This window comes from Amblyomma americanum, chromosome 2 (assembly GCF_052857255.1).
Source record: "Amblyomma americanum isolate KBUSLIRL-KWMA chromosome 2, ASM5285725v1, whole genome shotgun sequence".
In the NCBI taxonomy this organism is placed as follows: domain Eukaryota; kingdom Metazoa; phylum Arthropoda; class Arachnida; order Ixodida; family Ixodidae; genus Amblyomma; species Amblyomma americanum.
In genome coordinates, this window is record NC_135498.1 from 17,046,656 (window position 1) to 17,073,109 (window position 26,454).

At 46.8% G+C, this 26,454-nt stretch overlaps 1 protein-coding gene across 5 annotated transcripts; it reads left to right on the plus strand.

Moving 5' to 3' along the window:
* Positions 1-1,247: 1,247 nt before the first annotated feature.
* On the plus strand, positions 1,248-26,006 carry LOC144120689 (uncharacterized). Of its 5 annotated transcripts, none has more exons than XM_077653329.1 (6): positions 1,248-1,447; positions 18,715-19,067; positions 21,251-21,298; positions 22,157-22,290; positions 23,245-23,522; positions 25,341-26,006. In XM_077653329.1, exons 2-6 carry the CDS (start codon positions 18,797-18,799, stop codon positions 25,780-25,782), a joined length of 1,173 nt encoding a protein of 390 aa, XP_077509455.1. In that variant the 5' UTR covers positions 1,248-1,447; positions 18,715-18,796; the 3' UTR covers positions 25,783-26,006. The 5 variants fall into 5 exon arrangements, with proteins under 5 accessions (XP_077509455.1, XP_077509457.1, XP_077509454.1 ...); XM_077653331.1 differs by lacking the exon at positions 1,248-1,447 and adding an exon at positions 13,288-13,372; XM_077653328.1 differs by lacking the exon at positions 1,248-1,447 and adding an exon at positions 13,309-13,430.
* The last annotated feature ends 448 nt before the right edge of the window (positions 26,007-26,454 follow it).

A 26,454-nucleotide genomic window follows, 5' to 3' on the forward strand; every position in this document is an offset into this window, starting at 1 on the left:
TTCTTTTTCTATATTCTTCTTTCGCTTCAAAAGGCAACGCAAAAAAAAAGCATTTCAAAGTGTAGTGATGCATGCAATTATGGTGGTGGTGGTGGTGAAAACTTTGTTGGATGCAGTGGGATGCACATACATTTGTATGTAAGGAAAAAAACAGACAAGAAGGCATGGAAACGTTTACAGTTCTATTAACTGTGCGTAATGTAATACATCTCTAGAAAAAAATGAAAAGAACACCGTATTCATAAGTATGTGTGTTCAGAGAGTATTCAAAAGAAAGTGCTTTCAATGCACAAATCGTACGAAACAATATGCAGGAACACAATAATATGTGATATATGAGTGACAATAAGTTGTAGACACAAAAGCAAAACGTACGTTCGTAGTTAAGTCGACCAGGAAGTTTTTTTTTTTTTTTTTTTGCTGAGTTATTGCTGTCTTTATGTTCAATGGATCAGAGTTGGCTGATCAAGATTGGCAGATATCAGCTGCGTAAATTGAAAGTTGCCGCTTTCGTTGACGATGACTTCCGGGATCGAGTTTCATTCATCAAGAAAGATTGATCCAATGCGTTTGCGGAACCACTTAAACGCTGCACACTCAAGGAATTCAAAAGTCGACGCGAGGTTCGTACGGCTCGTACCTTAAATGAGGGGATCATGCATCATCCCTCATCCGTTCAGCTGTTAATTATACAACGAGCACTGCGTAAGTGTCAAATACTAAATGTTGTCAAAATATCAGGCTATCAACAGATATAAGGGGGGCAAATCTACAACATGCGTACAGACAGCATTCCATTTTGAGCAAGCTTCATCTGCATGGCAGTTCACATCTTGTTATCGTCCTACTTGCTGAGGATAAGCCGCTGCAGTTCTGTTTGCGCCTGCACACATGTAAATGTCGACACACACACGCACACAGGCGCACGAACACTCAAAAGGAAGCTAAAATGCATGGCAAGTTAAATGGATTTAAGTGTCTTTTATAATGGCCTATGGGTAAGGTGAATTTATCGGTCGTGGAATGCCGTATTATACAATGCTTCTAGATTAGCCGATTTCTGCGTACACAATTAACCTGCTTTCTTAGCTGCTCCGCTGTAAAGCTGGAGATCGTACCTCGCTGCCGACGTAAGCGCCGCTTGTGGCCCTAGCGTCGATATCGGTAACTCAATGCCCGTCGCCTAGGCAACGGCCGCTGCCGCTTCCCTCTGCCCGTCTTTTCCCCTTCTTTTTCCTCTCTCTCTTTCCACTTCCTCCGCACTCGCCACTCGCTTTACAGCTCGGGATTTTCACACAGCTCAGGATGACCAGTATATCGAAAGAAGCTGCGTAGCATCCGATGCATCTTCTATTTTGGGGTGCCCCGACAGGCAACCATTCGCCGCACTTGACACCACCGGAGTCCAAGCTGCAACGAATATCGCCTCCGTCGCCGGAGAGGAAAGGTGGGGCCCATTCAGCGCGTTGCCGCTTGGTGTCTGACGGGAAGCTAGTTGATGTATTGAACTGCATCGAGTGCTCGTGCGCGGGTACAACCCGATAGCGACGAATGTACACCTCATTGTGGACTCATTCGGATGCAATCGTAGTGAACGGCATGGTTGTACGATGTTAGTGCTGCCAGTGCTCTGGCTGCGTGCGCGAAAAGGCTAATCATTCGGATTGAGCAGGAAATGCTCTTCTCCACTGATGACAGTGGGAATGCAAGGCCATTGATACTGATTAAGCGTTGCGCGAAATGCAACTGCCGATACGAACACGAAGGTAATCTCGATTTGACCGGCGGTTACCGGGCCACCGGTTGTATTGACCTTTGCGTGCAGCACAGTGCGACCGCCTGCTATACTAGGGCCTCGCAATGGCAGGTTGTTTTATCCTGTTAAAGTCCTCACTCGGAAACCTTGATATGGTGTGTGTGAATGTTGTCGAAGCGTGCTATGGAAAAAAATGTCTAATTTTCCGTGTTTTCAGACGTTGTACGTATATTCCAATGATAAATTTTTGCTGTCGACGGACTGAGATTTCAAGACGCTACTAAACTGCACTGAGCAAAGGCCACATAATACACAATCGTTCCAGCACCGATGGTGACTTCGCTGCGTTGCTATCTTCATAGAAAAGGTATATGATTACGTAACGCCTGTGGAATAGCTTTTCGTTGAAAACATAGTCCCTGCTTCACTCGAAGACAACTATTCAGAAGATTATGAGCAAGCGCCCCGCATTACATGGCTTGAAAATTCGAGCACATGATTTCCTTACTTTGTCGCAACCAGGACGCGCATGTAAACTATATTGCTGAACAACCGCGATACAGCGTTGGTTTTAATCTTGTTGTTGTCGGAAAGTTTTGGTTTGCAGTGTTGTTTTCACACGCCTGTTTCCTTATACCATCTCATGTGTTTGCCCTGTTGATATATCTATTCCGTTCGCACAGTGAACTTGATCGACCACTGCACGGAACTGTGGCTGGGCACATGTGCGTGAGCATTCATAGTCGTCTTTTAATAGTGTATGAGTGTGGAGCGAATATGACCATCGTATATATTGATAAATAGTACCCCCACCGTTACTTACTGTGCTCCCTAGATTTGTTTCACCTGCGTATATATACCTACTTATCCCTTTTCTTTCTTTTTTTTTTCTCGTGCAGCAAATTAAGTTGTCTGGGGAATATAGGGCAGCTTCCGCAGCTGGCGTCCGTCTTTTTCTTTCGACTTTATTTAGATAAATTGAAGCTATCACTACTGCCTTATCCGGCGCCTCTGTTGCCATGTGGGCCGACCGGCTCTCTGAATCATTCTCTAGCGACATCATATTTGGCATGTTTGAACAAGGCCGCTTCAGATTTCATTACTAGAGTCGTCGTCTGTGTTGCTCCGTCACTCGTCGCTGTCATTCCAGGCATTCTCTTAAGGACAGCAAAACAAGGACTTTGGAGATGAAAACCCCGAAGTCGGTTAGTGAGTTAACCGAAAGCGCTGTTGGGCGGGTTTACATACTGTACGTGAGTGCGTGTAGTTTCTGCAGTGACCGCTCGAGCGCGGTGCGGAACACTGAAACGACATGTGGGCGTGAACATTTTATCAATTTATTTTGTTTGTTGTGAAAGTGTGTAAATAGCTTATTTCCGCTGTTTTATTTTATTTTTAGTGGTGCTCTAGTCTTTGTTTCGCCTGCTTATCGTGTCCCCTATCCCATTTATTTCCGCCAGCTTCAAGGGGTGCTTCAGTAAATAGACGAGTTTCCGCTGCCGACACTCCTGTTTTCCTTCCTTGTAGTTTTATGTTAAACTAAAACACTACTGTCATCCAAGCAATCAGTTAGTCAGTCAGTCGGTTAGCCAGTCGATCGATCGGTCGGTCAGTTATATTTTCCACTACAGGCTAGAGGGTTTTCAGAGAAAAAAGCTGCTCTTTGCAACTTCACCTAGCCTCTGAAACCCTAACAGGGCTTTACAGAAACGACAAATAAGCAAAAATACAATTTAAGAAAAAACACAGCGCACCTCAGGTTACCTCACATTAGGTAGCAATTGAGTTAAATGACTTAGTTTCAAAGCACCCAACAAATTTAATGAAAAACGTCGTACTGAGCGCCTCATAACAGAAAATACCAAAGCGAATTTCACGGTACAATTCATAATGCATTATGTTTACATTAAATAAATAGCTTCAATAAAAGTTATTTGATAAACACAATAAAGGAACAACATAAGAAACAATTTTACAACAGGCAAGCATATCACGCAGGTGCAACATGCTAAATGTGTTCAGAATGATGTATCAGCTGTTTAATTATTAAAAGCCCTTCGTCTTAATGTTAGTTAAGAATGGTAAGAACAGTATGTAATGCTAGTAATTTGTAACTTAGTACAGAACTGAGGCACAAACCATAGGTCTGGGCTGCGTGTGCTTGCATCACTGACATTTGGTATTAAATATCCAGAAGATATTAATTAACTCTTAAGGGCTGTAGATTTTGAGTTAACCGAGAGTAGAATACGATACCTGGAGAGATGTTCTATCTTAATAAGTTCATAGTTCTGAAATAACGTACATGTCGGTTCCAAATATGGACTATTAACTATTATACGAACAATTTTATTTTGCAAAAACGGTTATTCTGTGGACATTTTGTTTAGTACTCGTTGAGCGGCTGGTGGCTGTTTTCAAGAGTGAAAATGTTGAGGAGAGTGGCCCACGTGGACTAGGCATGGAAAGGAGTGGAGCATACCTCGGGAAGGCTGGATGCGGCCGACGAAAATTTTGCTTTTTTTTTGCCTTTTTACTAGATCAGGCGTCACCCCTTCTACCCTAAGTCCTCGTAAGAGTTTCATCTTCTTTTCCCCCTGCTGTCTGTACACACCTTGCGTTGTAACTGTTACTTTTTATTTCTAATGTCATCTCAGAGACTGAATTCTGTCTGCTTTCTGACGCTGTTTTCTGCCTAGTGACAGTTGAATGATGGCGGAAAAAATTAACCCTTTATGTGACAGTAACTGGTGAGCCTTACATGTTGTGTGTAAGTCTCGCCCGCAGATTTAAACAAAAAGAGTTAAAGTAAAAAGATCAAAGGAAATAGCGATAAAGAACGACAGGAATGGACACGAATTGAAAAAAATTATTAAGAGTGCTCGAAACGAACGATACAAAACTGATCACAGCTGCGCCCACCCATTATCACAACGTGCGAAAAGACTAGCACCAAAACAAAAGCAGCTAGCCTGAGGTCCTGCACTGGAAAACATCAAAGGGAAATACGAGTTATTATCGGAAGGTCACTTCCTTCGGTGCGTTAGCGCCCAGGTGGCTACTGTTGCCTAATTATACAAGGAACTGCAGCAATATTTTGTATTTGTACCCGTCACGTAACGGGCAAAACTTCGCCTATCAAACAACTCGTTTCACCAATTGGTTTATGGGGGTTTTAACGTCCCAAAGCGACTCAGGCTATGAGAGCCGCCGTAGTGAAGGGCTCCGGGAATTTCGACCTCCTGGGGTTCTTTAACGTGCACTGACATCGCACAGTACACGGACCTCTAGAAATTTGCCTCCATCGAAATTCGACCGCCGTGGCCGATATTCGTTTCACGAATTAGCCTTACATCCACTGCCAGTGTGCACCATCCTTACGAGTCTGGTGCCGCATGAATATGTACAAACGCTCAGAGCCGCACTGCTCTTGACGTCATACGCTATCCGCTGTAGTACACGGGTTATTTCCTTCCTCCTTTCCTTGTGCTATCTCCGCGCTGCCCTCGTGAATCACGCACAAGCCGCTGAGTAATCCTACGCGCCGATGCCGCGGTGACGTGCGTGTGGCCGCGTGTCTCCCCACCCGCTTGACGCGTCAACTGTGCGCCGTCGCGTTCTCGTCGTCCCGTTCGATGGCGGTCTTTGCATGACACGGCGTGCAGCCAGGCCCCGCAGCCGTCGAGGAGCAGCCGCAAGTGCGAGTGTAACGCAACGGCGAGACAGACGTCGCGATCGATAGACGGGAAGCCGGAAACATGGTCCAGCCCCCACCTCCCGGTTTGCACAACGCGATCTCACCATACGCCACACAACGCCCAAGAGAGGCGCTTTGATTCGAGCCACTGGGGCGTTCGATCTTTCTCGGGAGTCATTAAGAACTGAGGCTGGAGGGAGAGGTGCGAGCCAAGGAGGGCGCGCGGACCTGGAAATTATTATTTATTTGTCTGTAGAGGCGGAAAGCAAAATAATAACCTGTACCAGACTAGAGACGATAGGTAAAAAAATTCGTTGGAGGCCCTTAGATATCTCATCTGCGGGAAGGTGAAAGCCGTTTGCGACTCATTGCACTGATTCGCAATTTTACCCAAATTATGGAGATCACGTGACATCACAAGGTCACGTGAACTAGGTGGCGATGTAACGGACAGAAGGGTCACCGCGAGTATGAGCCATTAAAGGCTATTGCCTTAATATAGGTATAGTTCCAGGAAGGGCGCAGACGGTGGCCAGAGTGACGTGTATCTGACCTCCTACATTGCAGTGGCGAATTGAAAGGGAGAAAATAACGAAAATATCTATAGAGAAATAATGCATATTCCTGCTTAGTGAAGGGGGCGCCAGGCTGAGAAATTTTAGGCTCATAGATGCCGCGTGTTTTTTACCTGGACGAATTACTATCCTCCTCCATGACAGCCCCTGTGGCGTACCCGTGTATGTATTTTGCGCAGAGTATTTGGAATAATTAAGCTCTGCAGCCAGCGCCCGTGATGTGCTTATGCAGTTTCCAGGCAGTGTACGCAATGAGGCGCAAGTGCGGATGTGCAAGTTCATCGTTGGGTAGGTAGGTGTGTACCGGTATACCCAATGGCGCGTACCGCTACATATGCGGGCGTTTAGCGTGTGTGATGATGGCTGTATATGCTGCACTGAGAGCGGAAACCCTGTGGTTAGAGACAGTGAGTTTGCCGAGTAGAGTTCCGAGTCCTCAGTTAATCTAAATATGAAGAAAAGATGAAGTCGATTTTTTGTCTTCGTGTTCGTGGTGTATCGTTTCTGCAGAGATTACAACGACGACGCAGAATGAATTCATCTACGGACGGAAGGGAACTGTCTGTACTGTAGGTGCCTGACCCATCCGTGGCATGTCGTGTATATGTGCCTATAAAAATGTCCATGACACATTCATGTATCACAGCCATTGGTTAAGCCATTGGTTAGCGCAGGCAGTGTGCGTCCGAGTACGTGTATTCTTTTATCGTCTTATTTTCTTTCGACCCTTTCTTAATTTTTTCACTCACATAACCTTTTCCGCTGAAAGAAGCTACTGTTCGGTAGAAAACCGCCGTAACCGCCATTAGATAGGTTATCTCTTGCCGATTAATCACGCATTTGTCCTTATTTTTGTTTGTGCATAATCACTGGTCTCTCGAAGGCAACAGGGTGTTATGCAAACTCTGTGCGAACTCACTGTTACCTTCAACGGCTTTTGTAACACGTGATTTTTGGAGTGACTGCAGGATGGAGAAGCCAAAGCGTAGTCGGATGTGCACTCCTTTCGAGGCCGGTAATTCTTCTGAAATATGGCGCGCTTCTGAAGACTGCGTTCCACGATTGACTATTACCCGGCATATAACCGGGACAACTGAATGCGACGCATTTGATATTTCTGCTCGACATCGTTTCATTGTGCTTCAGCATTCGTGGCACTCACAAACACCTGCGCTGACTTAGTTACTTGAGTTCTATTTCCGTAATTTTAATCAGAGAACAAGAAAGTGGAGATGGAATCAGACAAAAAGAAAGAGAAGATTTTCTGAGAAAGCACGCTTACGCCTTTTCTGTCCCATTAATATTCCTTCTCTCTTTGACGCGGAGCCAAAGCTACCCTGGGAATAAAATCGCTGCGGAAAGCTTCATGCGTACGTCTCTTCCCACGTCAAGTTATTTTCGGAAAACTGACGTCATTCATGCCCTTTGGTTTTTTTTTTTCCCTCTTGCCTTTGCTCCCTGCTTCGTTCTCTGCATGTGCACGTGTATGGATGTGTCTATGGTGCATTAATCGTTTTAAAGGCCGGAATCCGCCTTCACGAAGATAAAAACAAAAAAAAAAGAGAAACGGAATATCTGGCGTTGGCCATTCTCGGAACAAAAAGAAAATGTAGTTAGTTGAGTGCCGACAAGGATATTAACCAAGAACGGGAGACGCAAGCGGCAGCCGTCATAAAAAGATAAGAACGCTTCAGTGTACTTAATAGAAGCCTTGTTAACTGTCGTTTTCATTCCATTAGCTTTCTTCCGGGGTGGCTTTGGACACTTCCTTCCTTTATTTTATTGTCGATCAGGATGGTCAGCACAACGTGATCGATGGTCACCATGCATTCACAGAGCTCGACGTGGGCAACGCATGTGCTTGTGCCTTGCGCACTGCACAGCGTTCACTTTCTTTTTTCTTTCTTCCTTACACTGCGTTCCTATGTAGCCAATGTTCACCGAAGCCATGGCCATCCGAAGTAAATATAGCGCAGTTGCCAAGCGACCGCCAAATGGCACCGCCCAGGGAAATATGGAGCCAGGAATGGAATACGAAAAGAAGGGGAGGCGGAAGCTGCAAAAGGACAAAAAGATATATAAATGAGGCGGGTCGTATCCATTACACGTTCACGCATCGCTAATGCCCTTCTGTTCGACTTCCTGCATGTGGTGTTAAAGACCTGTTGACCGCGCCGGTGTGGTCGCTATGCGTCACGCGCCTCAAAGGGCTCAAAAAGGGGTCGTGGAGGTGTGGTTAGCAAGAGTAGTGGTATGCACAGCAGGCATTTGTGCAAAGCGACAGAGTTCCTCTTGAACGAAACTTGTTTTAGCTGTTTGGAAGGTGCCGGCCATATGCTTATAAAGAATTGTCCGAAAGCAAACCATCGAATGTTTGGTGTGGAAACGTCTGTGCCTGGGGAATGCCGCATCCAGTGCACACAGATGGCGGATGGGGTGTGAAGGAAGAGGAAGGAAAAGTTCTCGGCTTGCAAACTTGCAGTTACTTCGTCAATTCGCGAAGTTCACAATAAAATTTATTCTTTTTCTTGTTCGTACCCCCCCCCCCCCCCCCCGTTTTCAACGCGGGCCGAATTTCTAACTGTGAGCACAAAATCAGTTTTCATGACAAACAACTATACTGACGTGATCTGCGCAGTGCAGCAGTTCATTTCATGAGCGAAAGCAAGGAAGATAAATATACGCTTTATTGATCCTCACCTGTGGGGAAAGTTAAACATGAGACTTCGATAGCGGCGTGCTGAATGTGTTTTGGGTTTCAAATTTTAAGCATGAAACGCGTTTAGCTCCCGTTTTCATGCCGCGATTGGCGACATAACGGAGGATAACATGCAGCTGAACTTAAGCGAGCATTGGCAAAACTTTCCCTCACCCCTTGGTGCTTACATGCTAGGCCGCCACCGTAGCGGCATGTGCATCAACAACAGCGTCTTCCTAGTCCCCTGGTGGCGAAGCCAGCGCGCGGCGTGGAGGGGCCATATAGTTCTGTCCCGCAGTCCTAAAGGCACACGCTACAGAAGTCCAGCTGCGCTCACGTCGTGACTAACAAAAACTGAAGAAAGCAATTGGAAACTGAAAGAGTCACGCTCAAAATTTCAAACCAGACATTACAAGAAGCGGACGAGCTGAGAGTCCTTGGACATGACATTCATATATCTGTGAAAGCGACGCAGTGGCTCCTCAAGATAAAGAAGGTAGCAACCATTACGTTACACTTGATCAAACGCATATCATCTAGGTGAGGAGCAGCCCGGACTGATATGGCCAGACATCTTGTACGTTCAGTACTTCAACTTCAGAAACTATACCTGGCTCCGGATGCTATACCGGATAATATACAGCGGGCGGCCCTGGAAACTATAAACATTAACGCAGTGCGCATAATCATGGCCCTGCCAAAGCTTACGCCCATCACGATACGACCATCGTGATGTAGCGCTGGATACACTGTACAAACTTCTGGAACAGCTAGATTCAACAAAACAAAATGAAATAGAAAGTGTGTTATGGCCATCGCAGCTGCTTTTAATGACTACATAGCATAAACGGCACAAAGGACATCCTCCTTCGAGGACATGCATGGCAACAACTGCAAACAGGACGACTAAACTGCATCGTAAACAGAAGGTGACACCTCTAACTGTCATTGACTGAAGTTCACGGACGTCTATCGCTTTTATGGATGCGTCGGTCATAGACAAGAGCGGTAGTATGACTACTACTATCCCGACACACACTGAGACTGAGTTAATCACTCATCGTTAATATGTTTCTAGCCGCCCGGACCCACTTGTGATGGAGCTCAACGTTATCCGCGATGCTATGGAGGCTGTAATTAACTTGTTCGCAATAAGAGAAAATTATATTTACACACACTCTTCACTACCTATTAGGCAGCTCGAAAGAGTTACAAAGACACTAAACATCGCTCAACAGATGCACGCTCACAATAAGAAAGTAACGAAATGCATCCATGTACACTGGACACAAGGTGAGGCACCGTACGTTCACCAGAGGAGACCAGACGCTCTAACACATCAATGACCAACCACGAACGCCTCCCTAACTATCCTCTCTTTTGATCTCAGCTCCTCTCTTCCCATCCTGACGTCCTCTTCAAGAAGTACACATGCCCTGATTCTGCAGTACACTTACTCCCACCCCCCGAATTTACACAGGTTGGAGGTGTCCCTTAGAAGATTAGGGCTGAAGTTCCCTTGCCCCGTCGGTGACGTGCCGATGGGGCTCTCACGAAGGAACAGTCCTTAGCCCACTCCCCAAATGATCCACGCCCGTCGCTGACGCGGATGTTCGCCACCTTCTGTCGATGTTTTCTGGAACAAGGGCTTCAAGAACAAGACGTGTAGAGGAAGTTGGCCTAAAGGCTATACTAGGGAGGAAGACTTCACCCTGTGGCTGATGGACAACACTAGGAGCCGGAGCCTGTTTTAGGTTCCCGGATGAAAATTGCCTCCACGACCTTCTATAATGCACTGACTGCCCCATCTCATGCCACATGGCAGGTCCTCGAAATAGAGAAAAAAATGCACGCTTACCTTTACTCTCGAAGAGGAGGTAGTCTGTGAAGTTCTTATCTCTTTCGTGGTGGTGTTACTGTGAATGGCCATTTAAAACATGCACCGGAGGTCGCGCGGAGCCGGTTCTCATACAGTTGTTTACATTCAGTGTTCATCATTAACGTCAATCGATCCTGTCTGCTGATCAATGCAATATCGGCGGCATACGGGCGCTCTGGAATCCAAATACAAAGAACTATAATTGGATAATAACAAAAAAAATAGATTACAATCTGAACATGCCATCTCTGTCATTTCAAGTCTCATTGTTCATTTCGATTTCGTTTCTAATTTCGGCTTACACCCAGAAAGGGCTGCCTTCGTAAAGATCAACACAACAGTGCGTCGTCGTCTTCGTCATCATCATCATCATCATCACCAGCTCGGTTGCATCCGCAACAGGACGCAGGGCTCTCCAGCTGATCCTCCCTTGTCCCTGTCCTGCGCCAGCCACATGCACCCTTTCGCAGAGAATTTCTTAATATTATATCCCCATCTGCTCCGCTGTCTCCCCGGCGAGGTTTCTCTTTTCGTAAATTCCACTCCGTTAGTATAATAAACCGCCGGTTGTATATAAGCCGTTTATATTAAACGTAACGCTCTAGTACGTTTCTTCCTCCTTATTTAATCAGGCTAATTTTAAATCAAACTTGTTCTTTGTTCCACGACTCTCGGTATCTTTATGTTACTTCTGTTACCCATATCCGGCTAATAATAAGCCAAAAATGAAACTGGAATAAATTACCGACCACAGGTCAAGGGAGTTCCCAAATGACCTCTCATGCTTTCGATACCATTCAGTGGCTTTCTGTGTTTTTTTCCCAGGGTTTGTAAACGTAGCCTTCCTTCTTTTTCTTCTTTCTCAACCCGCTGGGCTCACCGTTGGAGTAAACAAGCGCGCAACTTCGAAACCATGCATAGAAACGTCACTCACCCTGACACAAATGGTGGGCTGTTATCACCTACCTACATTTTCTATCATTGACGTGTTATCCGCAGTCATGAGGACAACTGCGGCTATCTAGCTATTTCCCCAAAGTGCAATTGTAGGACCCTTGCTTTTTTTTAAGCGAAAATTATTGCCCCAGGGCATCAATGATGGGTGAAGGTGTGATGAATGATGTAGTAGAGATTAAATGAATGGAAAAAATTAGCTGATTTGATCAAGTCCAGTAGAGAACGATGGTACGGTCCCTGCGTCCACGCAATGTATGAAGCAGGGTTGCTTGGTGAAAGACCTGCTACCATCAGGTGCCGGATCCTTGTAGGCTTGAGAGCTGGGCAGTACCACAGCAAGTGATGAATGTCGGCCTCAATGTCTTCCAACATTTCCTCTACCATCCGCTTATTTGCTGACGATTGTGTAATTTACCGCCCAGTCTCCAACAGTATTGACGTTGACATTCTTCAACAAGACCTTAACCGAATCGGAACTTGGTGCCAACAATGGCAAATGTCTCATAATATTGCTAAAACGTCTGATTTCGTTCCGTCGTCAGCAAATGAGTAATCCTTCTAGATACGTTCTTTTTGGTTCAGAAGTGTCGTCCCTTTCCTTCCTGTAAGTACTTGGGTATTACTGTAACGCAAAATCTAGCATGGTCCTGTCATATCATAAGCATCGCTAACGATTCTAATCGTACCTTTGGTTGTATACGTCGCAATCCACAATTTGCCACCCCATTCATCGAACAATTAGCATAGCTAATTGTTATACGTCCTAAACTAGAGTACGCTTCAGCAATATGGGATACTCACCTGTCTTACTTCTCCTTAACCTTAGAAAAAAAATGCAAAATCGTGCTGTCCATTTTATTTATTCTGATCATTCATACCACACTAGTGTGGCTGCTTTAAAATCTAGAGCCATCTTACTCAACCTTGAAACGCGACGAAAAATTTCTATATTGTGCCTCTTTGATATGTTTTAGCACTAGGAGAATCATTCATATCACGTGCTCAGCGCCTCTTCAGCCGTATTAGTCACCATAACGCCGTTTACGCCCCAACCGCAGGAACCACCGCTCATCTCCGATCTTTTTTTCACCATGTGATCCCGGGACTCGAATTATCTACCACAGTACACTGTGCATCATATCAGCGCCATTCATTTTAAGAACGCTATCAAGACCATTGTTGTCGAGACCAACTGCCACGTCCACCCTTATGTAATGTCCCATACCACGGGCCTTTGAGGTATGAAATGAACTAAAATTTAAAAATTGGGTAGAAAGGTTTTATCAACCGCAGCAATTAGAAAAAACCACTTAATGACCATGTCCCGAATACGCCTGAGTGATCACACGGAAGTGGTCATCTGTGCATTTGTTATAAAGTTGTGCGCTACGAGACAACTAGGTTTGCGTGCAGAAGAAAGAAAACTGCTATTTCTTGCTTGCGAAAACAGCGAAATCAGTACTTTATTCCTATTTATTTTCCACTGATATGCACATTGAACGCACTGCACTGTCCCAGCCTACTGTGACGCTCCTGTAAAACCTCACTGCGCTGAAAAAATAACATTGGGCACCAAGGAAAGCACTGGCGACCAATGCTTTGTCTATAACTGAACATAATATCATATCCCAATAAACCAGATAAGACTATCATGCTCGACCGTTTCCGCGTTCGCAAACATTGTAAGCATATATTGCCAGTTGTGCTGTGCTGGGTCCGCTATCTCCTTATCGGTCTTGCAGAACAAAGGTCTGCATGTGACATCTGACCAGCTCGCTGTGTGGTATTCTGTGCGTAGCTCCGATACCCGGTATGTATACACTCCCATCAATGACCCAACGTGAGAAGTGAAAGAATATCTTGTTTTGGTACGTAGGTATTTTTAACGCGCACATTCCTAGTAATGACTGTAATATATTTTTTATTCTATGTTCCCGATCTCTTTGATTTTATTTTGGGTCCCAAATATTCTATTTCCGAGTTGAATTCGACGGTGCTTCGTACGTGCGTCTGTCCAGCACTCCATGAAAAGCATAGCGCTGTTCACGTATGGAACACGACCAAGACCCCGGTGAGGCTTACGATATAAGTAGTCGAATTAAATCACGACTTCAAGACAGCTGTGCGAATGTCAGTGGTTAATTTACGTCCAACGATTTCTGTATTATCATTCTATTCTTGGGCGCTCCTCGCTGCTCTGTTTCTGTTTCATTTGAACATGGCAGATTTTCTTCCCTTTCATTTCCTCCCTTGCGACTGAGTTAAACCTGTCGCTTCGTGATGACCTCAGTGGCCCGCTCGAGAGCCCGACGTTGGACAGCCAGGTCCATGCTGGGCAGCTCCGGCTTCCACTGTTTAAAAGCGCTGAGTTGCCTTTCTGCTTTAAGAGGATCAGCGGGGCAAGCCCGTAGGATGCGAGCTCTATCGGCTCGTTGACTGCACGGGGGGTGCAGTCGGGGTTATAGCTACGGAGAAACAAGGCGGTATACTGGGCCGGCTCTGCTAGAGACAGCGTTTGAAGACGTGACTAAGCCTTCTTTCGCGAAAAATACCGCGTAGGAGTCGGCCGACGGCCCTCCTTGCTCAGTGGGTGAGACCTCGAGCAGCGTCGTATGGGGCCCTGTTTCCCGGTGCGTGTGCAGTGTGGGCGGGGATCCAGATGACGGAAATGGAGCGGCTATCGATTGCGGCTGTCCGAAGGATGGAAAGAGCAGCTGGGGAAACAAGACCTTAGGCAAAACTACGAACTGCAGACTGAGAGTCACTAAGGATAGGAGTACATGACGCGGAAGCTATGGTAGGTAGGTAGGTAGGTAGGCCTCAGACGTTGCTGGCACATACCCACTGCGGGGGAGTGGCCAAGACACAGGCGGTTAATTGCTGGATACAGGAAAGTTTTGACTGGAAAAGGAGTGGTAATAGTATGCAGCCTGATAGATTGGAAGACGCAAGGACAGCGGTCCTGTTAACTCGGAGATCGAAGACGGGACAATGGCTTAATGTGCATAATAGTATACAATGCCTGTAGTGTTTCAATGTTGTACTTTCTTAGAGCGGAAAAAAGAAATTAGAATAGGAGTCGCTGCGTTTCTTGAAGGAAATTTTGCACAGCAGAGCGCACACTCCTCTCGCTTCGTCCAAGCAAAGGAGTGCCAATGGAAAGAACAACCGCGGAGGACACAGGCAAGCGCAGTTGATGAAATTGAATTTGCAAAAGACGCTCCCTCAAATGGCAGAAGCTATGGCCATGGCTATCGCACATTCCTCTTCCTCTTCGGTGGTGCGAGTACGAACTGTCACGCATGCAAGAAGGGAGACAGTGGGGGATACAGCTGCTGTAGCATACGCTCTCTGCTGAGTATATTCAGCGGCGTTCGCGATCCTGGTATTTTTTGTGGAGAGCCATAGCCCGCTCAACTCGCCCGCTAGTGCAATGAGTCGGATGCATGTTCCGGGTATCAGAGAGATGGATTGCCTACTGTGAATATGCCTGGGAAGTGAAGCCTTATGTGTGAAAGCCGGTTCATACGTAATGTCCTTGCTAAAATGGTCTATAGACAGTCTATTGATTTCTTGTAGACTCTATTGCCTTACTATAGATATTTATTTTTGGCTATTCGTAGTCTATAGGCTATCTATAAACAAAAGTCTACTAAAAGTGTATGACCATAAATCTATAGATTGCCTTTAGACTGTCTGTATGATTTGTATTGCCTATAGACTTTACTCTAGGGTTTGTCTATAAAAAGTCTATAGACTTTATAGGCAGAAGTCTGTGGACAGTCTATAGACTATCTAAAGAAATTTTTGTAGGGGCATGTTCAGTGTTGAAAGCATGTGACGGCCAGAAGGGATGAATGCAAGGCGTTCGTACTGTGCTGTCAGATGCGCTTCGACTGAATCATCTAGCGTACTGTGAAGTCCCAACGCGAGGAGACGTTCCGTTGGTCTTCTGGTATGGAGACATTTTGTAGGCTGAGCGGATGAGGACATCTACTTTATTTTTTTCTGCCTGTGAAAGTCGGAGGTGTTCGAGACAGTAAGTGACACTTGGATGATGCGTATGAGATCAGCTATCTTCTTCTCATTACGATGGTTGGCGATACGTTTGACTGGGGAAAGTGTTTGTGAGACGAAGCTGGTGAGCTTACAACGTTGTGGAAATCTTTCTACTGCTTCGAATGAAGAGACCCAATGCCCTGATGGTAGAAACTTGAGGGATAAGCTCTCCTCGTGCTTAGAGCCAAAAGCCGGGTGGTAGTTCAGTATTTGGAATGTTGTCCCTAATGAGAACTTCCGGCTTTTGTGGGGAGCATGATAAGCCTGCGGCGTTGACATGATCCCCGATAATGTCTATCGCTTGCTGCAGGGTATGTTCGGTGTCTGTGTCGCTACCTACCGTGGTGCAGAGGGTGATATCATCTGCATAGAATGTGTGGTGTAGTTTAGGAACGCAATTAACGATAGCAGTGCAAATTGAAAAGTGAGGGTGACAAGACGCGGCCCTGCGGCGTCCCAGCGTTCCCGAGAGGTATGGGAGGAGATTTGAGAGTGTCAATTCGAAGCTTCGCGGTGCGGCCGGTTAGAAAGTCTTTAATGTAACTATATGTGCGTTCTCCAGGATTAGTTAGATCGATACCGAGTATTGCCCTCGTTCCTGCTCCAGGTGGTGTAGCCAGGACTTGATGAGACAATTTAAGCACGATGTTCTGTGCCGAGAGGTGAGATCTAAATCCTAGTTTGGTGTGCGGGAAGAGTCGATAATCGTTCATGAATGTGTTCATTCTGTTGAGAACGACTTGCAAAAAATTATTTCTTCGCTGTCAGGCAAAATAGGTCAACGATTAGTGTATAGCAAGGCGGAAATTTGGGCGAGTTGGTAAGTGTTCATTTTTGCTCTCAGCGCAACACGAACGGGACACAAGACGAAGGACTAGCACCTGTTTGTGCAGTTGATAGTCAGCGCCTGTTTGTGCTAGTCCTTCGTCTTGTGTCCCGTTCGTGTTGGGCTGAGAGCAAAAATGATTAGTGTATAGTTACATGAGGAGACATGGGCTTTCCATCCGCTACATCGAATACTAGCTGACTGGCTACTGAGGCAACGCAGAAAAGATTTTTTTTTTTTTTGCGAATTCGCACCTCGCAAACTTTTCTTCATGAATGTACATCCACGCCATGTTAAAGTGGTCGCTTGCATATATACCGCGACTTTTGTATAACAAGTGGCTAATTTCAAAGCACTCCCTCTGCTCTCCGATAACACCGGAGCAGACAAATAAAACAGAAATCGGAAACCATGCAAGGTTTTTAGCACTCAGAGCCAAGCAACGTTTCATGAATGCTAATTAAACGAGGCACACGCTGGCAGCCTCTAGTGTGGTCCGCAAGCTAGTGCAGTCGCACTGCAAAAACGCGAGCGATGCCATTTGCGCAGTTCTGCGCGTCCGCTTTCTGCTGTGCCGCGAGGCCGGGGGAACCGGAGCGGATCCGCCGCTACCCGCGACCGCGTCCCGAACCGCAGGCCGGTACACAATTCGTTGAAATGCGCCCTGTATTGAGGCCAGGTCGGGACGTGCCCGAAGCCGACGGATGCGTTCTGCTTTAGCGTACTTGCCCCTGTAGCGGCGACGTTGACCGCCGTAGGGGCTCTTTTGTGTTTCAGGTTTTGCTTGTCGGTCGGTGCCTTCTGCTGCGTTGTGCGTAGGAAAAGGGTCACGCGCAAGGCGTATATCGACGCGAGTGTTCGTTGGTTCCAACGTCGGAATGAATAAACAAGAGAAACTTGTATTCATTATTATCACAACCGCCATCATCATCAGTAACAACCATAACACGTCAGCCGCGTTGGATGAAGGCTCCATCCAATTGTGCTTGTCTGAAGAGTGACTTGCGGCCGAACTGTGTTCAGTGCTCACGAATTGAGTATAAAGTGTATTCCACGGGACCTTCTCAATCAAAACATTCGCTAATGGTTCAGCTTGCCTGTCATTTTAGGTAGTCATTACCTCTATTGATACTTGCAAGTCATACATACAGTACACAGGTACGTGGTGAGACTTTCACCATTGTATCAAAAACAGCTTTCACGACCGATGCAATGACTCTGCTCGCTTGGGGGACCATTTCTGTGAACTATGGCCCAGTTGAAAGGGAGTTTTAAAGCAGTTGAGTACGTGCTTTCAAGGCTTCGCGCGCGACAAGAGGGAAAAGAGAAGGAAGGTATGAAAGTAGAAAGAAAAAAAGAAAAAGTGAAAGCGGAAATGTGAGGGCAGTATCCAGAACTTACGAATGAAGTGCTTTTTAAGCTTGTTAAAATCAAATCTAAGACAGAGATAGCGCCCAGCAGGGTCAGTCTATTGCATTGTTTAGAGTACGCTAATACTTTCAGGGCTTCGACCGTGGGGTGCATTATGGCAGCTCTACAGAAGCAGTAATGGAGATGCTCCAGAGGCTTGGAAAGCAAAGGCTGGGGAGTAGCCAGAACATACATACATGCGTGAAGTTTGTGCGAAGCATGGTCGACAAAATGACATAAAAAAATGGTTGGGCTTTAACGCAAAACGAGTAGGACCTGCGAAGGCACTTAAGGCAACACCGGCCCAAAGGCAACAGAAGGTAAGATCTTATCGTCAGCCGCTATAAATCAATCAATCAATCAATCAATCTTTATTCAGCATTCTTCCGCCTGCGTTGACGTTGACGGAGCAGCTGCGCAAGACCTCCGCCGCTGGCGCTCCGTCAAAGGTGAAAGGTTGAGGCTTCACACATACCTCGGGTTTTTCAGCTTTGTTAGTGACGTAGTGCTTGCACACTAAAAGCAGAGCGGTTCTTTCGCAATGTTTAGATAGATAGATAGATAAAGAGGAGGAGCGAAAGGCAGAGATGTTAACCAGAAAGGGGTTCCGCAATGTTTAATTAGTAATTAAGGTGATAGTTTCAACGCTTCAATTTCTTTTCTATGTGATCACTAGGTAGTACATGCGTTTTAGGCCACTTACACTACCTATGATTCTTCAGAGTTCTGTAAAGTTCAACAAAAAAAATACTTACTTTGTGCTTGGCGCATGATGGCCTTAGCTGCCTATGTGCTATAAAACACAACACAACACACGCAGTTTCAATGCTTCGGCCTGCCTGATGGCAACTCTGCAGGAGCATTGATGAGGATGGTCCAGCCAAGGAGGAAAGATTGCTGACCGGACGCGCGCTGTGGCGCGACGGCCGGTCTTGACCCATGTGCGCTGCGCCGAGCGTGGCGACGGACCGCAATGGCTGCAGCCGAGCGGAGTCCAAGAAGCCGGCCAGGAGGAGGAGTCCCAGCGACGAGGGAGACGAGGTCATTGCCCCCGGCTCCGGTCTGCCGGCCGTGGTCGAGAAGGACCCGGCCAGGTTACAGGCGCAGCTGCGGTCTGCGCGCAGCGACCTGGTCTTCCTCCAGACGCAGCACAAGCTCACGCTCAGAGGCCTACACGCCGAAATCGCCAAGCTCCAGAAGACCGTCAAAGGTGCGCGCCAGCGCTTTCCGTGTTCATGCACATTGATCGCCAGCTGTCGGACATGGTCAGGAATGCATCCTCTTGGGGCCTGGAATGTAAATTCTCATCGTCATTTTCAAGCGTTTAAGATAGGATTATTTTGGTTTCGAAATTGCGATTGATTATATTCTTCTGCGTTTCTAACTTTCCGCTTGGGGCTGAGTTTCTGCAGTATACAGAAAATTGTAAAAATTGCATAGCACAGATAAAATTTCCAGATTTCGTGGCTCAAATATGTGCTTACGAGTGTTCCTTTAACTGTTACGGGCGCTAATAAGTGCTTAGAAGTGCTGTGCCGCTTGCTGAAATGTATGTGCATTCATTGCTTTTTTTATTTTACAGCCACCGTAAAATCTGCTGGCACTAACTCCCACCTTGCCCCATGCTACTGAAGAGATGAGAAACATATGTCATTGACCGCACTCACTAGATACCAGCACATGTTCCAAAAATATCTGAGAAAGAGCTTTTTGTGGCGCTAAACGTCCTTCCACGGCTGCCGTATATAGCAGCGATTTCGTTTTACAATGTATGGAACAAATTTGGCATTCCCATGTCTCAGGCTGAAATATCTCTTCCAGTATTGACATTATCGAAACTGTTTTCTTTTACTACACCTGCTGTGTAGAGGAAAGCTTTTCTCCTCGCACTTTCTCTGGCCATTATATTATACCCCGCCATGACATCTGAGTACGTACTGAGGACGGAGCCTGAGAAACCGCAGTAGTAGCCTGCCTAGTGATTTGAGCATCCGCGTCGTATGCCGGATGTTGTAAGCTCGATCCCAAGTGCCGCTGGGAACCCACCGGTTTCCTAATGGGTGTAAGCTTTTCCCCGGCCTGGTGTTCGGCTCTTCTGGGGTGAAATTCTCGGGAAGAAGGTCTTTGGCCAATCCCCATTTTGACGGATCGTTGATCCTCGAAGGACCTAATTCGTCTGTGTGTGTTAAAGCCCCACTACGTATACGGCCTTTTTTTTCGGCTCACCCGTTCAAGGTCACCGTGGCGAAATCTGAAGGCGCGGACTCATTTCTCAAGTTATTGTCTTGCTAGGAAAGCCGAGCACCAGGCCGGGGGTTAGCTTCTACCCTTTTGGAGAAACCGACGGGAACCTGCGACAGCGGGAGTCGAACCACGCAGTTCAATGGAGCTGAGACCGTCAGGCGTATCGGCTTTTTGCTTCACCTTTCTCTTTTTTTCTTGCAACGCAGACTGACTACTCGACGACCGAAATTTGTGGGTTCTGTGCTGTTGTGCTATTTAAATAAATAGCAGAGATCGTCTTGCTGCATATAGCTGCAGAATATAGCTGCAGATGAATTGATTCCAAGCTCAAGAACTGTCGCAGCTTCGGGAAAATGTTAAGACAGCTCCAGTCATAGGAGAAAATGGGAAGAAAAATGGATCCGGGAAATGGACAACAAAAACAATCTTGAATATCTGTAGTTGGAGGTCCCGCTTTGGCACTTCACGGTCTGTCGTTTCATTTTCAGAAATTGACATTTATGGGCCGCAGCCAAATATTTTTCTACCTGTTTCAGTGCAATTGCAGTGAAAAAGACATTTTTCAATAATATGTGCATTTAGCAACGTGTCGCTGGCATTAAATACTGCACAGCAACAAAAGTTTGTCTCCAAGTTCCTAGGAAGGCATCCACAAAGGCTTAATAATAATAATAATAATTGGTTTTTGGAGGAAAGGAAATGGCGCAGTATCTGTCTCATATATCGTTGGACACCTGAACCGCGCCGTAAGGGAAGGGATAAAGGAGGGAGTGAAAGAAGAAAGGAAGAAGGAGGTGCCGTAGTGGAGGGCTCCGGAATAATTTCGACCACCTGGGGATCTTTAACGTGCACTGACATCGCACAGCACACGGGCGCCTTAGCGTTTTTCCTCAATAAAAACGCAGCCGCCGCGGTCGGGTTCGAACCCGGGAACTCCGGATCAGTAGTCGAGCACCCTAACCACTGAGCCACCGCGGCGGGGTGCAAACGCTTAGGAGATTTAATTTTAAGTCGTTCTTGGTTGTGATGATTTTCTGCGCTGAAAACTTCATGTGCGAGAGAAGTGGTGTGCTCTGACTGCTAATTAGTGTTTTTTCTCTGTCCCCTTGTCTCTTCTAATCCTCCTTTCTCGACACTTTTTTTATGCAGAAATGCAGTTCGCACTTTATACCAACGGGATTACGCTAGTGGACGAAGGTGAGCATTCACTGTTGTTGCATTCGCTCGCAAAACGTGGTCGTAGCCAGCACTTGGATAAGCAAGGAAGGCCAAACGAAAACAACTTTTTTGACATGAATACTTACCTCCAGGTTGAATATAATCGTTTGGGCTGAATTTTGATGTAATTATTAACAGAACTAATTGCGTACTGACAAGTTTCTTGCTCACTATCGCACTAATTCTTTACTTGCTATTCGCATGGAATGAAGCGCAGGCTGCTCTTTATTGTAAGAAAACTTTAGTGATGGCATTCATGGGCTCTTTTAATGCTTTAATATAGCTGTATATCCTGGGAGGGACAAAAGCTTAGTGAACGTCACGACCTGCTCGTGCCCATTCATTAGCATGCGTAGTTAAAATGTTTCCGTCCGGCACGTGGCCTTTGTCTGTAAAAAAGGTTTACATTCCCTGCCAGCTCACGAATATTTAAAAAAACAGTTGTAGTGTTTCATCTCTCGCGTTGCTGTACGCTTATTTCCTCCCCTATTTGAACCATCCTTTGGAACATTTTATACGGAATCATTTACATTAAAACGCTCCCGCATTTTGTCAGAAAAAGTGTCGTTTATACACTGCTTAAACCTTCACACTGTCTCCCTACGATTTCAAGTTGCGTTTGAGTTCAGATAAAAAACCTTTAGCAGCCGTTTGACTCACACACTCCATGCTGGTGGGATATGTCTACCTTTCATTTATCAATGGCGAGAAAACGCAACCAAAGACAAGATGTGAACAGCAGAAGGGACATACGTTACGGCTGTGTTATCCGCACGTGTACTGCTAAGCTAAGAGGGGGTCATTCCTGAATTATAAATAACGGCTGGCACATCGCAGAATCTTACCAAGCCAAGATAGCGCAGTTGGAGGAAGACCTGGACAAGTGGTGCTGCCACTGTCGTTTCCTGAGCTCTCAGCTCGAGCAAGCCAACAACGCTCTCGTCTCGCTCAACCAGCGGCTGCAGGTGCAGGTAGGTGCTGCTACAGGTGCAGTCACTTAATTACGCCCAAGCTGTGCCTCTGTTCACAGAGGCGCAGCTCACAGAGGCTGATTTTGTTCTGCAGTGGAACTTACTTGATGGGAAATGGGGCAAATAAAAAAGGAAGAAGCAGATGGGCGCGTTTGAAATGGGTTAGACAAGGGGATGGCCGGATCCAGATAAAGTTTAACAAACGTCTCCCTATAAACATGGGTGCGGAACCTATCTTTCACTTTATGGTGCAGGGTAAGGAGAAAATTGGATGCTTAGCGCTTAGCGCTTTTCAGAGACTGTGACCAGCCGGCTGGCTTTAGGATGTTTTGTAGGTCTGAAAGCCACTTTCTCTCTGGGCGCTTTTTCTTTATGGTAGTAATATTCTGAGCTATGCTACACCTTGACTTCGCGGACACAGAACGTTTTTCCTTTTGCGTATTCTTCTCAAACCTGAGAAGGTGCCATCTGCACGCCTAACGGATGAGTGTATCACAGGAAATGATAATTTTTTGGTTTTCGTTTTATGGGTGTTTAACGTCCCAAAACGACTTAGGCTATGAAGGACGCCGTAGTGAAGGGCTCCAGAAATTTCGACTACCTGGGGTACTCTCGCGTGCACGACATCGCACAGTACACGGGCCTCTAGAATTTCGCCTCCATCGAAATTTGACCTCCGCTGCCAGGATCGAACCCGCCTCTTTCGGGTCAGCAGCCGAGCGTCATAACCACTGAGCCACCGCGGCGGATAATTTTTTGCCTGTGGCTTTAACAGAGGTTTTGTCATCTGGCGCTACAGTAGCAGAAATGCTAGTCTGCGGACTGTAAAACAAGCTTTAAAGTTTTCGCTAAGATTGGAACACAAGGTCGCGTAAGTCAGTTCTCATGACTAACTGAAACTTTGATCTTGAAGGACAGAAAAATTAAAGAAACCCTGGCAATCCCCTTTCACAGGACTGGCAGCACCAGGCGGAGCTGTCGGAGAAGAACTCTATCATCGCCAACCTCCAGAGGGAGCTGGAGTGGAAATGTCGCACGCTCGCCGAGCTGGAGATGGCCACCCGGGGCCGGGGAGCGAGGAGGATGTCGGGGCCTGTGGCTGCGTCCATGACGTCGTCCTCGCTCGTGGAGCCCGTCGAGCCGGCGCGCGCTCCGTCCCACAGAGGCTCTGCCACTGGAGCATCGGCCAAGACTGCGGCTGGGGCCGCTTCAGCACGCAAGTGCAGCCATAGGTGCGATCATTCCCAAGCAGCATGCTGTCAGAGTAGAGTTAAGCGGTGGAGCGGTGGTGCCGGGTTCGAACCTCGGACCAGGACGAACTTTTATTTAGCTGCGAAGTTTCTGAGAAAGGTGGATAGTTTTCCTTTGTAGCCGTATGGCTGCGCTCGGGTGGATGCCAATGAGTAATTACTCCCTTATTACAAATCGACTCCACCTTGGGGGATTCCCATAAGCATTTGGCCAACACAGTTCCCACTTTGAGCTATTGATAAATTCGTTCTCGTCCCACCATAAGCTTGCCGTCCCGGCTAGCTCACTTGGTAGAGCGACTGCTCCGGTGAAGCGGTGGTCCCGGATTCGGGCCACGGAGCAGGACGAATTTTTCTCTAACTAGGAAGTTTCTGAGAAAGCTGATAGCTTTCCTTTGCAGCGGTATGGCTGCGCTCGGGTGGATACCAATGAGTAATTACTCCCTTATTATAAATCTAGTCCACCTTGAGGGATTCCCTTAAACATTTGGCAAACACAGTTCCCACGTCGAGTTATTGATAAATTCGTTCTCGCCCTATCATAAGCTTGCCGTCCCGGTTAGCTCAGCTGGTAGAGCGACTGCTCCGGTGAAGCGGTGGTCCCGGGTTCGAACCCCGGACCACGACCAATTTTTCTTTACGAAGTTTCTGAGAAAGCTGTACAGCTTTCATTTGTAGCCGTTTGGCTGCGTTCGGGTGGATGCCAGTGAGTAATTACTCCATTTTTACAAATCTACTCCACCTTGGGGGATTTCCCTAAACATTTGGCCAACAGCGTGTAAGACGTCTGGTTCTCCCTGAGCACACCGTTGCATAACCTGTATAATGGGATCACAAGGGAGAGAGAGAGAGTGAAAAAGGGAGAGAAAGCAAACAAAGAAAGAGGAGCGTGTCTCTGGCCTAATTTTCTGTGTAATATTGAAATTAACAATACTGAATGGGTTTTTAATCTTAATAGCGTCCAGGTTGACAATTCATCTTATATGGTCACTTGTATGATTAGGTGCATGCTTGACAGAATCCCTTCTGGCGAGGAGGAAACAAATAGCTATGAGGCGAACACTCGCCGAATCAAGAAAAAAGGAAAATAATTCATGTTCCGGGGACCGTATGGGTCCCTTTTTCACAGGGTGATTGTCAATAGGGAACTCGTGCGGGCCCGAAATGTCAATTCTTTTGATTTTTTTCCTTAATTTGGTGAGTGTTAGTTTCTTAGCTATTACAATTCTATTTGATATCAACTCTGTCCAATGTACAGACATTTATATACCCTTTCTTCTTCTCCTTCGCATGACTCCATGTTGGTGCCTGCAGTTGCTCTGTGGGCGCGGAATAATTAACGTGTTTACGGAATGTTAGCGCCCATAATGACATCGGCTGCGGTGCAGTAGCCTACTATATGTGACCATCATCCTAAACCCTCAGGTAGAAGATATCGTGGCAAGACTGGCAATGTCGAGTTATTAAATCGTTTTAATTTGATCTTCAGTCTACAACTTGAACGATCTCATCTCCTAAAGTGATTGCATCAGTTTGATGATCACGACAAATAGACCTCTCTTTAGTCAAAACCTTCGGAACGAAATCCACTCGCCGCCTTCGATTGCTAGCCCTTGTCAATGCCACATATCTTGCGTTAAAAGGAAAGCCTGCACTAGATGCCTCGGTCGGAAGCAGTTCGGCTCTTCTTGAAAAAGTGCTTCATGAAAACTTCCAAACCTCTGACCTTTCACCGGTCACACTTGTTTGTTTGTGAGAACCTGTGACACCTGTGACAACGATTCCTTTCTTCTGGCGCAGACTGCCGGTGATCGTCCGCGACCGGCCTCCCGACGATGACGCCGACGCGACTCCCCATTCGTCGCAATCCAGTGCGGCCACTTCGAGAAGCGTCACTCCCCGCAGGCCCTCGCACAACGGGGCGCGAGCTGCTTCGGCCAAGTGCCTACCGGCCTCCGGCTCTGCCGGCAGTGGTGGCAGCGGCAAGAAGAACGCGCAGCCCGCAGCGAGCCGAAGCATCGAAACGGACCGCAGGCGTGCCCAGCTGCGTCTCCCGCCGCTCGTGGACCCGACGCGGGCGCTGGCGTTCCCGGCCCGCTCTCTGGTGCACCACCAGCTGTCGGCGGTGCACTGTGACTCCGGCCTAAGCACCGACGAGGAACTGTCCATCGACCGCGTCCCTTCGCCCGAACTCAAGCCCAAGAAAATGGGGAACAGGGTGCTCGAGGTGTCCACCAAGTGACGTTCTGTTTGCACCGAGTGCACATTTCCGCACAGACTAGAATTCCCATGCTACGGCATGAAATTACTTGGTCATCTGTGGCCTCCAGTCGGACATTTGCGCATGTGACGTTGGGATGAAAACAATAGGCGTTATCGGATAGTCCGCGTCAGAATGTGACGCGGCAAAAGTCACGTAGTCGTCCAAGTCGTCTAAGTACAATCCCAGAGTTGTCCGATGTGTAATATGTGTACAGCGCAGTTACAGTTCTGAGCAAAGGTAATTTAGTTCTTCATGACGTTGTACGGCGAAAGGTTGAATTGCACGTTGTACCGGAAGTTAAGAGTTTATGTTATGAAACAGAGGTATCGCTTTGATCTGAGTCGAGATTATTACGCGGCGGGCAGTATATTTTAAATCATGACAAGTGAGTACTTCGGCCGAAGACATTGTTTAGCACTAGCATGAAGAAGCTACTGTCAAGATGCTACCACGTGGCACTTATGCTGTACGACCATTGCGTTCAAGATAGTGGACACAGTTTATTAAGCCAGGCCTCGACGGTAACGGGCGGTGCACCCGATTGTTCGCAAAAGAAAGCTGGGGCTTTGTTTCAAGGAACAGCGCACTAAACGAAAACTGATCCTTTCCGTTAGTCCTTCAGGCGTCGAAATGACTCGTGCAGCAAGTGCA